At 41.6% G+C, this 16,922-nt stretch overlaps 1 protein-coding gene across 2 annotated transcripts in view; it reads left to right on the top strand.

Moving 5' to 3' along the window:
* klc1b (kinesin light chain 1b) overlaps positions 1 to 16,922 on the top strand; it is a 44,489-nt gene that overhangs the window by 15,957 nt on the left and 11,610 nt on the right. For both annotated transcript variants that reach the window (XM_080782774.1, XM_080782773.1), the window contains exons 4-11: positions 2,118 to 2,199; positions 3,707 to 3,935; positions 4,720 to 4,807; positions 8,621 to 8,722; positions 10,551 to 10,724; positions 11,877 to 11,976; positions 16,001 to 16,053; positions 16,546 to 16,613. In XM_080782774.1, coding sequence (XP_080638900.1) covers positions 2,118 to 2,199; positions 3,707 to 3,935; positions 4,720 to 4,807; positions 8,621 to 8,722; positions 10,551 to 10,724; positions 11,877 to 11,976; positions 16,001 to 16,053; positions 16,546 to 16,613 — 896 coding nt within the window. The remainder of the gene's footprint in view (positions 1 to 2,117; positions 2,200 to 3,706; positions 3,936 to 4,719; positions 4,808 to 8,620; positions 8,723 to 10,550; positions 10,725 to 11,876; positions 11,977 to 16,000; positions 16,054 to 16,545; positions 16,614 to 16,922) is intronic.

The raw sequence follows: 16,922 nt of genomic DNA, 5'->3' as shown, positions 1-16,922 counted from the left end.
GTCTGTGATAAGCACAGCTAGTTAGTTAGTTAGTTAGTTAATGCCACAGACGAAAATCACTATTGATCCATAATGTATAAATGATAGATAAGGTGTCAGGACAACAAGGCCTTTTCGTGGAGGGGTCAGTCTGAAATTTGGACTTAGACTGTTTTTCGTCTGTGGCACTCAGTTAGTTAGTTAGTTTATCTCAGTCATGTTTAACCCATTTAGACTGAGGACGATTCTACAAATGTCTTCTAAATCCTGACAGTTTTCTGAAAAAACAATGTTTCTGTCAGTCGTGCTCAACCTTTTTCATGTCAAGGACCCCCAGAATTATATGTAATTCCCCCGGAAGCAAAGATTTTAGTTAAAACGTTCGCTCTGAAAGAATATATATTCAAAGATTTGCGCCACATTTTCACGATTCTTCGGCACCGAGTACCGCGCTATGAGCTTGTAGATCTGTTATTTTTCAATAGCTAAAGTATAAAATAATGCTTAAAAAGGGGTTCCCATCCAGAATGGGTTCAACCCATTTTGGGTGGGAACTCCTTTTGGTGAAAAATCTTTACAATGTGGCGCCAATCATATATATATTTCAGAGCGAGCATTTTTAACTAAAATATTTGCTTCTGGGGGGGTCCCTGGAACTACATATTTTGAGATGGGGGTCCGTTGCCCTAATAGAGATAATTCTGGGGGTCCTTGACATGAAAAAGGTTGAGCATCACCGACATAGAAACATAGGGTTTTCAGAAAAATGTTAGGATTTAGAAGCCTTTTTTTTATCGATCTCAGTCCAAAATGGCTTTAAACACTGCTGGTTGTAGCGAGAAGAGGAAATAGCCTGCGTGCGTACATAGTGTTCCAGGAATGAGCCTTGTTGTGGGCAGGTCATCATTGATCGGGTGTTGAAGATGTGACTCCCTCCAGACTCTGACCTTCTCTGTAGTCACTGGAAGAGGACGTAATGGCTTCTATATAGATGTATGCTTGACCGCTTACCTCAGCGGGAGCCCAAAGCTACGCAGGTCGTGGTCTTTACCCGGCAGCCCAATTAAGAGAATAATTGATTTAATTTAGTACATACAGGTTTTCATCATCGTTATGTTTGTTTTGAGCCGTAGGGTGACGTCTTAGATGGTCAGAGAGATCGTCGTAATAATGTACCACGTCTTGACATTATCTTTTTGTAGTAAATGTGACTTTTTACATTTGATTTCTTTACCATTTTTTTATTTTCTTTTTGTATTTGAGTGCAGTAGTTACAAATGAGATGCAGTGTTCTTATGACCAAAGAACCAAACAATGAAATTACACCTACACACACCCAATAGCAGATGTTTGATAGAAAGCGTGTCTCATATTGGAGGTTGTTGGCCATTGCATTTTGTATAATTCAATTCGATTCAAAGGGCTTTATTGGCATGAGAAAACATACGTTTACATTGCCAAAGCAGAAAGAACAATACAACAATACAGCAATAAAATCAAAACAAAAATGATGTACATTTGAAGGTAAGAATCTTCAATAGATCAAATTCTATGTACCAAGGTCACTCGATGCAGGTATAGTGCAGGAATATACACAATGATTAGTCTTTAGGGTGGTTGTGTTCCATTTGATATCCTTCTCCTATCACAGCAGCTCACAAATCTTGCTGCTGTGTTTGCACATTGTTGTACTTCGCCCCAGCAGATATGGGAGTTTTTTGTCATTGGTCATGTTTTCAAAACCTCTGTGTGTGGTTGTAATCTGTGGGAAGTATGTGTCTCTGATGTCTTGCTACAATGGACAGATGGTTAGGAAGTGTAGCTCGGTTTCCAGTTTCCACTTCATTTTGTGTGCAGTGGGTGCATAGTCTGTCTTCTCTCGGGATACAGGTCTAATCATCTGACTCTTTGAATATTTTTTCTTTTTTGTAAGAATAAAGATAGACTCCTTGAGACACATGCTCAATTTACACAGCAGTTAAAATGATCAATAAGTACTACTATATCTTACTGACCAACCCCCCCCCCCCCCCCCCCAGTGTGAAATGTCTGCTGTCTGAATATGGTCAATATATGTAGATCTCTCCATGGTCCATGGGTAGAAGGTCTAATGTTTGATTTGTGACGTGCTTCCTCAGCAGGAGGAGAAAGACGGGGAAACTCCCAAAGACTCCCTGGATGACCTGTTCCCCAACGACGAGGAGGAGACCGGACAAGGCAGTAAGAACCCTAATCCTAACCCCTAACCCCTAGCCCTAACCCCTAGCCCTAACCCCTAGCCCTAACCCCTAACCCTAACCCTGGATGACCTGTTCCCCAATGACGAGGAGGAGACCGGACAAGGCAGTAAGAACCAGGAACACTCCATTACTATTTACAATTTAGCAGACACCCTTACTTAATCCAGAGCAACTTGCAGTGAGAATGAACAACACATGGTAATACATCAAATAGACAAATACATAAAAAATAGTCATCAAGAATCATAAGGAAGGCCCAGGCGGTGGCGTAACCGTCTGGGCACCCGACTGGTAATCCAGTCGCAGTGTGCCGCGGGTTCGACTCCCGAGCCCGACACGGCCTTTACTGCAAGTCACCCCCTCCATCTCTCTCCCGTTTCCTGTCAGCCTACTGTCTGTCCCTTCAAAAACCAATAAAAAGCGTAAGCCGCAAAAAAATATCTTAACCCATTCTGACCGGGCACCCATTTTGGTGTTGGCATCATGTTATGCTTTAGCTATTGAAAAATAGCAGATCTACAAGCTCATATCGCGCCACCGAGTGGCGCGCTACGAGCTTGTAGGTCTGCTATTTTTGAAAAATTCGAAGAACGACTGACATTTTTAGAATCTGATCTCAGGTCAGAATGGGTTAATCAGACCAGTGTGTGTCCAGTGGAAACCTCGTATGAATCTGATCTCAGGTCAGAATGGGTTAAATAAAATAAAATAATCATAAGGAAGCTAAGAACCTATAGCATCTGTCTAACTGTAGGGGGGAAAAAAGTACACTAAAGCTCTGAGTATACACTATAGAGTCCTATGTCAACATCACAGTTCTCTTTACAGAAGATCTTGTGACTTGTATTTATCGTGCTTGGAAGAGTATAGTTTCAAAGTGAGAGAAATGTTGTCATCTATGACTAAATATACTGTCGATTTAGTCAACAAATAAAAACTAGACTCAAATGTTAGGAAGGGACTATAGTGGACAAGAGATCCAGTATAAGTCATTTTACACTTGGTTGCATGCTGAACTGCGACGCGTTGTGAGCTTGTAGATCGGCTATTTTCTGCAAGTGTAAAGAACGGTCATTACGACGGCATCAAGACCCGAGAAAATACATTTTAGTCGACTAAATCAACTGTAGATTTAGTCGACTAAAATGTTATGATATTTATTTTTTTAACTTAAATTTTTATCCCACGATTTTGTAACACATTTTTCACCCCTGTGTCAATCATCTAATGTGATCCTGGGCTCTACACACCCTCCGCCAACCTAGTCCTCATATATGGGGGACATGGGGAGAGCAACGGACTTGAACTCATGCTTCCTTCATGCCTGAGTGTCCAAGTTGCTCCTTTACACCTGACAGGGGGGAGTTTCATGTTATGATATTTAGTCGACTGAAACTAGACTAACACTAAAACATTCCGGGTGACTTGAGACTAAATGGAAGCTATTCAAGAGACTATTGACTCTAATCCAACTCTCCTACCCACAGTGCAACACCAGCACAACAGTGCCGCGGTGGCCGCCGCCCAGCAGGGAGGCTACGAGATCCCGGCCCGCCTGAGGACCCTCCACAACCTGGTGATCCAGTACGCGTCCCAGGGCCGCTACGAGGTGGCCGTGCCGCTCTGCAAGCAGGCCCTGGAGGACCTGGAGAAGACCTCTGGACACGACCACCCGGACGTGGCCACCATGCTCAACATCCTGGCCCTGGTGTACAGGTCAGCAGCATCCCTCCCTCCCCCTCTCTCAGGCACATTAACCCATTCTGACCTGAGATCAGATTCATACGAGGTTTCCACTGGAGACACACACTGGTCTGATGAACCCATTCTGACCTGAGATCAGATTCTAAAAAATGTCAGTCGCTCTTCGATTTTTCCAAAAATAGCAGACCTACAAGCTCGTAGCGCGCCACTCGGTGGCGCGCTATGAGCTTGTAGATCTGCTATTTTTCAATAGCTAAAGCATAAAATGGGTTCCCGTTCCCAACATCCTGGCCCTGGTGTACAGGTCAGCAGCATCCCTCCATCCCTCTCTCAGGCACATTAACTGCAGGGGCCATGAGCTACTCTTATGTTGTGTTCACACAAAGACGCAGTCTACCATTCATTGTCAATGGATTGGATGGATGGAATTTAGGCATTTATTCATATTGTAAATCAACGGGGCTCAGATCAGGCTGAAACCTTGCAAAAAAATGTGTTGTCATGCCACGTCATAGACAACTGACATCACAGGCCACATGTAGTGTGAGATCTACATGGGTCCTATGCATAGTTATTTATCTAGAGGCGTCCCCACCTATTCAAAGTTGCTCACAAGCGCATGGAGCTCCAAAATTGGAGCCCATAGAGCAGCAGGCGTACTAGCGTTTCAGATGATGGAAGCATTATGCGCAGTACGCGTTTTTAAATGTGAAAAGTCCTGCAATCTGGACCGCCAGGCTATGGCAGCTTCACTGGGCTAAGTTCTAACCCTGTCCATCATGGTTTTTCTTGTCAGGGATCAGAACAAATACAAAGAGGCAGCCCACCTGCTCAACGACGCACTGTCCATCCGTGAGAAAACCCTGGGCAAAGACCACCCTGCCGTAAGTATAGCCACCACCACCACCACCACCTCGACATCCGTAGTAGGGGTGTCAAGTTAGAATCCATTCGAGTTAGAATCGCGATTCCCGTTATGAACGATTCCAAATCGATTCATAATTTCCAAAAAACGTTTTTTCTTCTTTCTTTTTTAAATTTCTTTTTCTGGTTACAGTTACAGGAGTTTTCACTACATGGTTGTTTGTGACATGAAATGTAAGCTTATACCCTAATCACAGTAAACATCATGTCTTCAGTCATTTTCCAAGTTACTGTAGTCACTTCAGTTGGCTGGAGTATAGATTGTGATGACATCCTATGTATTGAATTGAGAATCATTTTGAATAGAGTATCGTTTTGAATCTGGAAAAAGATCGTGACCCCCAAAGATTCACAGCCCTAATCCGTAGTGTTGACTAGAAAACTGATTATCTCAAAATTGCACAAGAACTGTCAACAAGGACGCAATAACCGAGATGGTTCCTTTATTCTTCCATCCCTGTCAGCCTGTCGGCCTGTATGGATCTCATCCTTCATTGGAGTATTAATATGGATTTTTGACCAGCCTTCCCCTTAGTCTTTACAGGCATAACAGTGATCAGTCACAGCTACTCAATTCCCCCCTAGAGCCAAATCCATCTAAAAACAAGTGACGGGAGCGTCCTGTTAAGACATGAAATCTATCTAAAAACAAGTGACAGGAGCGTCATGTTAAGACATGAAATCCATCTAAAAACAAGTGACAGGAGCGTCATGTTAAGACATGAAATCCATCTAAAAACAAGTGACAGGAGCGTCATGTTAAGACATGAAATCCATCTAAAAACAAGTGACGGGAGCGTCATGTTAAGACATGAAATCTATCTAAAAACAAGTGACAGGAGTGTCATGTTAAGACATGAAATCTGTCTAAAAACAAGTGACAGGAGTGTCATGTTAAGACATGAAATCTGTCTAAAAACAAGTGACGGGAGCGTCATGTTAAGACATGAAATCTATCTAAAAACAAGTGACAGGAGTGTCATGTTAAGACATGAAATCTGTCTAAAAACAAGTGACGGGAGCGTCATGTTAAGACATGAAATCCATCTAAAAACAAGTGACAGGAGCGTCATGTTAAGACATGAAATCTGTCTAAAAACAAGTGACCGGAGCGTCATGTTAAGACATGAAATCCATCTAAAAACAAGTGACGGGAGCGTCATGTTAAGACATAAAATCTGTCTAAAAACAAGTGACGGGAGCGCCATGTTAAGACATGAAATCTGTCTAAAAACAAGTGACGGGAGCGTCATGTTAAGACATGAAATCCATCTAAAAACAAGTGACCGGAGCGTCATGTTAAGACATGAAATCCATCTAAAAACAAGTGACAGGAGTGTCATGTTAAGACATGAAATCTGTCTAAAAACAAGTGACGGGAGCGTCATGTTAAGACATGAAATCCATCTAAAAACAAGTGACAGGAGTGTCATGTTAAGACATGAAATCTGTCTAAAAACAAGTGACGGGAGCGTCATGTTAAGACATGAAATCTATCTAAAAACAAGTGACAGGAGTGTCATGTTAAGACATGAAATCTGTCTAAAAACAAGTGACGGGAGCGTCATGTTAAGACATGAAATCTATCTAAAAACAAGTGACAGGAGTGTCATGTTAAGACATGAAATCTGTCTAAAAACAAGTGACGGGAGCGTCATGTTAAGACATGAAATCTATCTAAAAACAAGTGACGGGAGCGTCATGTTAAGACATGAAATCCATCTAAAAACAAGTGACAGGAGCGTCATGTTAAGACATGAAATCTGTCTAAAAACAAGTGACAGGAGCGTCATGTTAAGACATGAAATCCATCTAAAAACAAGTGACGGGAGCGTCATGTTAAGACATGAAATCTATCTAAAAACAAGTGACAGGAGCGTCATGTTAAGACATGAAATCTGTCTAAAAACAAGTGACCGGAGCGTCATGTTAAGACATGAAATCCATCTAAAAACAAGTGACGGGAGCGTCATGTTAAGACATAAAATCTGTCTAAAAACAAGTGACGGGAGCGCCATGTTAAGACATGAAATCTGTCTAAAAACAAGTGACGGGAGCGTCATGTTAAGACATGAAATCCATCTAAAAACAAGTGACCGGAGCGTCATGTTAAGACATGAAATCCATCTAAAAACAAGTGACAGGAGTGTCATGTTAAGACATGAAATCTGTCTAAAAACAAGTGACGGGAGCGTCATGTTAAGACATGAAATCCATCTAAAAACAAGTGACCGGAGCGTCATGTTAAGACATGAAATCCATCTAAAAACAAGTGACAGGAGCGTCATGTTAAGACATGAAATCCATCTAAAAACAAGTGACAGGAGTGTCATGTTAAGACATGAAATCTATCTAAAAACAAGTGACGGGAGCGTCATGTTAAGACATGAAATCCATCTAAAAACAAGTGACAGGAGCGTCATGTTAAGACATGAAATCTATCTAAAAACAAGTGACAGGAGCGTCATGTTAAGACATGAAATCTGTCTAAAAACAAGTGACAGGAGCGTCATGTTAAGACATGAAATCCATCTAAAAACAAGTGACAGGAGCGTCATGTTAAGACATGAAATCTATCTAAAAACAAGTGACAGGAGCGTCATGTTAAGACATGAAATCTATCTAAAAACAAGTGACAGGAGCGTCATGTTAAGACATGAAATCTATCTAAAAACAAGTGACGGGAGCGTCATGTTAAGACATGAAATCCATCTAAAAACAAGTGACGGGAGCGTCATGTTAAGACATGAAATCTATCTAAAAACAAGTGACAGGAGCGTCATGTTAAGACATGAAATCCATCTAAAAACAAGTGACAGGAGCGTCATGTTAAGACATGAAATCTATCTAAAAACAAGTGACAGGAGCGTCATGTTAAGACATGAAATCTGTCTAAAAACAAGTGACAGGAGCGTCATGTTAAGACATGAAATCCATCTAAAAACAAGTGACGGGAGCGTCATGTTAAGACATGAAATCTATCTAAAAACAAGTGACGGGAGCGTCATGTTAAGACATGAAATCCATCTAAAAACAAGTGACAGGAGCGTCATGTTAAGACATGAAATCTATCTAAAAACAAGTGACAGGAGCGTCATGTTAAGACATGAAATCTATCTAAAAACAAGTGACAGGAGCGTCATGTTAAGACATGAAATCTATCTAAAAACAAGTGACAGGAGCGTCATGTTAAGACATGAAATCTATCTAAAAACAAGTGACAGGAGCGTCATGTTAAGACATGAAATCCATCTAAAAACAAGTGACGGGAGCGTCATGTAAAGACATGAAATCCATCTAAAAACAAGTGACAGGAGCGTCATGTTAAGACATGAAATCTGCCCTGAGTTTTGTCAAAACGATCAATAACAGATATGCGCTGCGGCGCCAGTGGACGAACCAAAAGGAAGCAATTAAAGCAGAGTTCTAGTCCCTGCAGCACTCGGGGCTTCGCCCTCTTTTTTTCTCTATATCATTATGCTCTGATCCCCAAGACAGAATCATGGGACAAAAGTGTACCCAACATGTAATTGTGTGACTCTGAGTTGTCGTCAGACAACATTGCACAAACAACGTGGTGATCGACAAACTGCCAGAAATTAAATTGAATGAAAATATGGAAGAATTAAGGAAAGGGTGAAAGCACTGCTTGTAGCAATCCCAGCTGGTTTGCGTTTGTTATTTGTATTTCTTGACTGTCTTCTGTTTAACATCCATACTTTGGGTCCAGGTTGCTGCTACCTTGTCTGTTAACATGCATACTTTGGGTCCAGGTCGCTGCTACCCTGAACAACTTGGCCGTGCTTTACGGAAAGAGGGGGAAGTACAAGGAGGCGGAGCCACTGTGTAAGCGGGCCCTGGAGATCAGAGAAAAGGTGAGCCATGTTGTCCCTCCACTGTAGCTACAGTATACGTTACTCCTATCTAGACCACATACGTAGCATATTCCTATCTGCTGAACAGAGCTATCCACCATACTCCTATCTTGACCTAAAATCTGAGTACTTGACACAGTCATGCCATTGTGGTGATGAAGCAGTGAAACATTACCTCTTTGTGATAAACATACTTAAGTGATACTTCAGTGATGCTTGCGGAACTCGACTTCGTCTCGTTCCTGACCGCATCACTGTCGTGGCAATAATCACGGTAACCCACACCCTCTCGTGTAATATTGCAATTATACAACAGTTACCCTTAAAACTACGAAAATCGACACAAATGTCCCAAGAAACTAGCTAGCCTAGCCACCGAGTTTGCTGCGCTCTGGGAGAACAGAGCAGCTGAATTATTTTTTGATTAGGTGGTGAATAGTGCTGGTTTAACCCACGGCTAGAAGGCTGTTTCATCCAATCAGATTGCTTGCTCGAAACGACCTGTGGTATAATTAACTATTAAATATAGCTTCAGAGATGGCTACGTGTGTATCCACAGCAAAATGTGAAAATAGCAAATGCAAATGCTAATACTCATCACTTTTTGAAGCGGTATAGTCTTGAAATAGTTTTATTTTTGTAAATGTTGTGTGGGCGAACTGAACTGAACTGAACTGATGTACAAAAGGCATGGCCATGTAATGATCTGTATTGGTTTAAGTGTTAAGTGATATTTGGTATGTCACTGAGAGCTGTTTTTACACTTCTATAAAAAGGGAAACCGACCGAATTAGGTTCTTAAAATTGTCTGTAACGATCCTGCCGGCGGCTGTTCTGCGTCTGAGGGGAATTCTACGGGTTTAATTGAGAGCAGAAGAGATGCTAGGAGGAGCAGGGAGTGGGCGAGGAGAGAGATGGGAGGGGGGAGGATGAACTAAAGAGCTGGGCTTGATAAATGGTACAGGATCTATGCACCTCAAAGCCCTCTCCAGACCGCCCATTGATCAGTGGAGATTTCTTTAACCCATGCTGTACGGGAACCCCTTTTGGTGTTTTAACTATAAGCATCATGTTATACTTTAGCTATTTAATAATAGCAGATCTACAAGCTCATAGCGCGCCACCGAGTGGCGCGCTACGAGCTTGTAGGTCTGCTATTTTTGGAAAAGTCGTGAAATTGCGGCGCAAATCTTTGAATATATATTTCAAAGCGAACATTTTTAACTAAAATGTATTTGCTTCCGGGGGGGGTCCCTGGAACTACATATTTTGAGATGGGGGTCCGTGGCCCAATAGAGATCATTCTGGGGGTCCTTGATATGAAAAAGGTTGAGCACCACTGACATGGGTTTTTCAGAAAAAAAATAGGATTTAGAAGCCTTTTTTTATTTTTATCGACCTCAGTCCAAAATGTGTTAATCCCTCAGCCTTGAGTGCATGTACTGCAGCAGACAGACTTCCTGCCTGATGAAAGCAGCATGGGGGAGAGACGGGAGGGAGGTGGAGACGTAGCCATGTCTAAAAGCAACAGAAGCTCGCAAAGTGAAATACTCGCTATATCTGAAAACGACTGTCTGGTGTGATGTGTACACACACACAGTCTGAACCATGGCTGTTTACATTTATTGTTACATTTGGATGGCCTTCTTTTTAAAAGTCACCAATGCATATGTTTGCATAATTCTTTTCATTTTAACATGACATCAATTCCACTCGGTGCCGCGCTATGAGCTTGTAGATCTGCTGTTTTTCAATAGCTGAAGCTTAACATAATGCTTAACCGTGTGTGTGTGTGTGTGTGTGTGTGTGTGTGTGCCTCTCTCCTCAGGTCCTGGGGAAGGACCACCCGGACGTGGCCAAGCAGCTGAACAACCTGGCTCTGCTGTGTCAGAACCAGGGCAAGTACGAGGAGGTGGAGTACTATTACTGCCGGGCCCTGGAGATCTATGAGTGCAGGCTGGGCCCGGATGACCCCAACGTGGCCAAGACCAAGAACAACCTGGTGAGAAAGATGCTGTTTATCTGCATTTACAGTAAGAGGGCCATCCTCAAATCCAGGACAACGTTTAAGATGTGTACTTTAGTTTGGAGCAGTGAGGTCTCCTCTGTTGAACTATGATTTCTCTTTAGGCCAACCCAGTGTATGTATTCATAATTAATTTATGGAAAGCAGGATTCTTCCAAATTCTCCACCCACTTTGCTTGGTCACTATCAGTTATTTTAGCCTGAAAAGTGGTTTTTCCATAGATTGTTCAGCATGGATGCCTGTATTTCTTATTTGACCTGTTTTGTTCAAGCCCTGAATGGCAGACGAGTCATCTTGGCGCTCAGAAAGATGTTCCAAGGTGTTTGCTCACATTGGCATGATGGTGGGCATTGATGGAAGATTTTCAGAATTTCAATTGATCGATTGCCTCAAAAGGAGTTATATTAAGTGGGCAGAAGAAGAAAATAAAAAGTTACATACCAGAGATTAAAATAGGGTGCATTTTGCATCCCAAAACGCAGTTCATAGTTAAGGGGCGCAATAAAACAACGACCTCTGCATCCACGGGATGCACTACTGTACTCGCCAGTACAGTAAAAATAATACACGTGAAAATAAATCACTTATTCTAGTTTATTTTTGCTAGCTTTGGTTCTAATAATAATTTCTACTTCTGTTTTCTACATGAATTTAACCACATGAAATGGGAGTTAAATGTTGCAATTTGTAAAAATGTCAAAATATGACTGCTAACGTCGTTGAAGTCTCTCTAGTGAGACTCATAAAATGTCCCTGGCCCGGGACTCCTCTAAAAGACCATCCCTGCAGCCCGGGACTCATTACATTGAAAAGCTATTTACATCACTGCATAGCATTGGCCAACACGACTTTGTCTGTTGACAAAATATCTCTGAAAGTGCTCTAAACATCTGTCTCCCATTCCACACTAATCTGACTAATGACAGAGACTCGAAGGAGACGTTAGGTAGGCACAGTGGTACCACATCATTTGTCATGGCCCATAAAACTGGCCATGAGGAAGTCGTATTGTTGAAGGATTGGCCCATTGTCCTTGCGGAGAGGACATTTCATTGGGCCTATTAAAAAAGGGTTAAAAGCAAAAATACAAAAGATCAAGTGCTTTTCTTCTCTCATTTGTTCCCCAGGCATCCTGCTTTCTCAAACAGGGGAAATACAAGGAGGCTGAGATTCTGTACAAAGAGATTTTGACCCGTGCCCACGAGAAAGAGTTTGGATCGGTTGATGGTAAGGCCTCATAATGAACCCAGCATATTGAACGGCTGCACACACCGATGGCTCATCGTGATGACATGGCCCTGGTTTAGGGTTTTATGAATGGAATGAAGGAATGATTGGCAAAAACTAAAATGTCCCTCAAATCTAGAGGTGCTCCGATCAGGTTATTTGGAACTGATCGCCGATTATTTTTCTCTTGATCGGATGATGCCGACCTTGTGTGTAAAGGGGCAATCTGAATATTTCCAAAATTATTATATTTCAAAACCCACATCAACAACACAGATGCTAAATGACATTATGCTATATATCTGATTGACTTTTATACCACTTAAATGGTATAAGTTCTCCAGATCGGGTAAATTGCAGATCGAGTCATTTGGAGTGCCGATTGATCAGAGCACCTCTACTCAAGTCCATCTATTTGATTGATCAGAGCACCTCTACTCACATCCATCTATGTGATTGATCAGAGCACCTCTACTCAAGTCCATCTATTTGATTGATCAGAGCACCTCTACTCACATCCATCTATGTGATTGATCAGAGCACCTCTACTCACATCCATCTATGTGATTGATCAGAGCACCTCTACTCAAGTCCATCTATTTGATTGATCAGAGCACCTCTACTCAAGTCCATCTATTTGATTGATCAGAGCACCTCTACTCACATCCATCTATTTGATTGATCAGAGCACCTCTACTCAAGTCCATCTATTTGATTGATCAGAGCACCTCTACTCAAGTCCATCTATTTGATTGATCAGAGCACCTCTACTCACATCCATCTATTTGATTGATCAGAGCACCTCTACTCAAGTCCATCTATTTGATTGATCAGAGCACCTCTACTCAAGTCCATCTATTTGATTGATCAGAGCACCTCTACTCAAGTCCATCTATTTGATTGATCAGAGCACCTCTACTCACATCCATCTATTTGATTGTGATGCTGTAGCCCAGCCTATCCTTACTGTCCATCTACTCATTGTCTTGGTCAGTGTCAGTGATGGGGACATGGTTAACCACTTCTTAAACCATATATACTTTATTGACTGCGGTTCCCCCTCTACTAAGGTCCCCCTTATTTTTCTTTGCTAACTCGTTAGGTTTGTTGAGCAGCTATTTCCCACTGAATGTTCTTCTGTTTTTGACAAATATTTGCCTAATATGACATTCCCAGAATAGGGACGCTAGGGTTCAGGTGCATAGGTGGACAGATTCAGCCTATCTCCACTCATTCAGAGGACATTCAAAAGGATTAGATGAAACGAAGACTTAAGGTTTTATTTGTGTACAAAGCGAAAGTGTTATTTTCCTTGAGGGTTAATTAATTCAGCTATTTGATGAGCTGCCTCCAGAGAATAGATTGTCTACTTTTGATGTGTCACATTGACTACACAGGGAGAGAAAGGTACTTGAACCATTCTGATGCTCAGCTGAGCAAGCTATTACAGTATTTCCGTCCTCTAGTGTCTTGAAAGGGAACCCTCTCTCCACAGCGTTACACCCAGGACAGGTACCGCCCCTTAACCCATTCTGACCTGAGATCAGATTCATACGAGGTTTCCACTGGACACACACTGGTCTGATTAACCCATTCTGACCTGAGATCAGATTCTAAAAATGTCAGTCGCTCTTCGATTTTTCAAAAATAGCAGACCTACAAGCTCGTAGCACGCCACCGATCTGCTATTTTTCAATAGCTAAAGCATAACATGATGCTAACACCAAAATGGATTCCCGGTCAGAATGGGTTAACGTGCTGCATCTCACACAGTGCAGTTTGCAGGAACTCTCACATCGTACGCACGCATGTACTATAATTATATAGTCTAGTTTGTCCAATTATCCAGGCTTTAGAAGCTCTGTAACGTAGAATGGAAATGTGGTAACTCCTCATCAAAATGGATTTATTTTACATGCAGACGGTACAGTAATATATATACACCTGAAAGCATTATTCAGTGTATAGTTTGCACAAAACCTGCTACTCGTGAACGCACACTCGGAGACAGGCACGGAGCAGGACTCCAGTCTGTAAAACCACGTCCACCTGCATGGGCCAAATGCTGTGGAAAGAGGGGTTTTCACCTGCATGGGCCAAACGCTGTGGAAAGAGGGGTTTTCCAATTGAGAGTGAGACCAAGTGCAATCTTGTTGGTTGCTTTCTTTGTTGACTTGGCAACAGATGACAACAACATGATCCTTCCTTGTGTGGTTATGTTATTGTTCATGTTTGTTTTTTTTTTTTTTTTACCTTATAGTCATTGAAATGGGCTTACTGTAATAAAACAGATAAATATGGTTTACATTTTGTGTTTGATATCCATGGGTTCCAATTGCATGTGCCAAGTATTGAGTGCCTTATCTTAACTCATACCTCAACTTCTTAAAGTGTATTGAATTTCTATAATCAATGAATTATAATAAATTATGTTTTTACACCAATGATTCTGTTGTTCTGAAGTTTAAAAACAAAATGCATAACATTTAAAGGAGAATTCCATACTAGAAGGCTTTCTTACTTTTATTTGTAGTTAAGTCCCCACCAAAGAGGTCCAGGTGTTGTTTTGTGCAAAAGCACATTATTGGCTATTTCCTCTACCATAAGCCCTCAATGAATTGCATTGAATTGAATGGGGCATTTGGGTGTGCTAATTCACTTATTTCCATCACTCAAAAATAATAAGAAATAATATATATGTATATATCCTCTGTAAATGTAAATAGTATCCCAAGCGGCACACTTTACTAATGTCAATGGAAATGAGCGAATTAGCACAAAAACCCAACCCTCATTGAGTGCTTATATTAGCGGAAATAGCCAATAATGCACTTTTGCATAAAATAACACCTGGACCTCTTTGGTGTAACAACTACAAATAAAGGTAAGAAAGCCTTCTAGCATGGAATTCTCCTTTAACTAGTATGGAACACCCAATGGGACTGAATTGCCTCTGGAGCAAGACTTTGACCACTACATCCAATTCATGTCATCCTAATGTTCGGCTTTTAAATAATAAGCCAGCAGCAATTGATAAAAGTTCAAAGAAGTTAAAGCCCAAGAAGTGAATTAAGGTGTTGAAATGGTTGACGGGGAAAGACGGCTTGTTTATCATTTATCAACCTTACAGCGTGAGAATTATGGACAAACTACCATGTAGCGATTAGCTGATATACATGTCTCACCATGGCTCTCATCAATGTCATCACTACATTCTTTATTTCTTTTAATTCATTTTTATCCCACGATTTTGTAACTAATTTTTCCACCCCTGTGTCAATTATCTAATGTTATCCTGGGCTCTACACACCCTCCAACAACCTGGGGAGAGCAACGGACTTGAACTCATGCTTCCTTCATGCATGAGTGTCTTAAGTCACTCCTTAAACACCTGACAGGGGGGAGTTTCCCTGGTCGGACGTAGCGCGTGGAAGGAACACGTTATTCCAACCTGTTCCTTTCCCCTCCGTTTTTCCACCCCTGTGTCAATTATCTAATGTGATCCTGGGCTCTACACACCCTCCGCCAACCTAGTCCCCATATATGGAGGACATGGGGAGAGCAACGGACTTGAACTCGTGCTTCCTTCATGCCTGAGCATGGAAGGAACGCGTTACTCCAACCAGTTCCTTTCCCCTCCATCAGGCGCCCCGGCTGGCCAGGGGGAGGCAGTATAGAGACCAGTTCCTTTCCCCTCCATCAGGCTCGCCAGGGGCAGTTTAGAGACCAGGATTACTGCATGTTTTTTGTGTATCACTGCATTCTTAATCATTTGACTAATGAGTTTCACCCATCCACTTGTTATTCACGGTCAACATTTTCTAACGATTTAAAATATAGATTATTACAAATATTTGAATACGATTTTATCTTTTTTACTTTCTGAATCCACGCCACTATATCATGCCATGCTATATAAATAATAACATAAAGTTTATTATTATATACATCATGGTTAGAGCCTCTTACTATTGTTCTAGTTGTACTCTGTATCGAACGCCTCTCCTGTCTGTCTGTCCTGCAGCCGAGAACAAGCCCATCTGGATGCACGCCGAGGAGAGGGAGGAGATGAGCAAGGTTAGTCTTTTGGTGTATTCTTGATATTAGGAGAATCTACAGAAACTCAACATTTTAAAGTGTGATTGTCAGAAAAGTGCACTTAACCCATTTAGGCCTGACCTCGACATTTTTAAAGAATTCTTCTAAATCCTCCAGTTTTCTGAAAGAAATATTTTCACGAATTTTCAAAAATAGCAGACCTACAAGCTCTTAGCGCACCACTCTTAGTAGATTGCTATTTTTCAATGGCTGAATTATAACAATGTTAAACACAAAGGGGTTCCTGCCCAAAATGCGTTATAACGGTATATATTCATAGGGAAATGTTACTGAAATTTGGAGGCAAAGTCGTTTGCCGGGTGCATTTGACATAAGGCCCTGTTGAGGCATGGCATATAGTCCTGTGTAAACACCGTGGGAATGCTGCTGTTCCCGTTTTCAAAGCCGCCCACCGTTATACCACCGCTCCCCTTCACGCTGTCTTTCCTCCTGTGTCTTATTTACTTCCAGGGCAAACACCGAGATAACACTCCGTACGGAGAGTATGGAGGCTGGTACAAGGCCTGCAAAGTCAACAGGTGAGACTGCAGAGCTTATACCTGTATGATTGGGCCTTACTGTATGTTGTTTAGTAAAATACACTAAAAAAAAAACTACTATACAAGTTTGGGTTGTTATTAAACTTGTTAGTAAATGTACCCATGAGTAAAGGGCATATAGGCTCCCAAGTCAATTATTACCTGAAATCCCAATGGAATACTTTTCGATGACCTTTGGAACAATCGACAGATTTTCAAGGAAGTAATTTGGTGGAACATCATTCACTACCCGGTCATTCACTTAAAAGCATTGTGGTAGATATTTTTTTAGAACTCATATCAGAGTCA

This window comes from Protomyctophum bolini (assembly GCF_963924005.1).
Source record: "Protomyctophum bolini genome assembly, chromosome: 14".
NCBI classification, from domain to species: Eukaryota; Metazoa; Chordata; class Actinopteri; order Myctophiformes; family Myctophidae; genus Protomyctophum; species Protomyctophum bolini.
The sequence above is the reverse complement of the archived record's forward strand: the minus strand, read 5'-3'. Positions and strand labels throughout refer to the sequence as shown.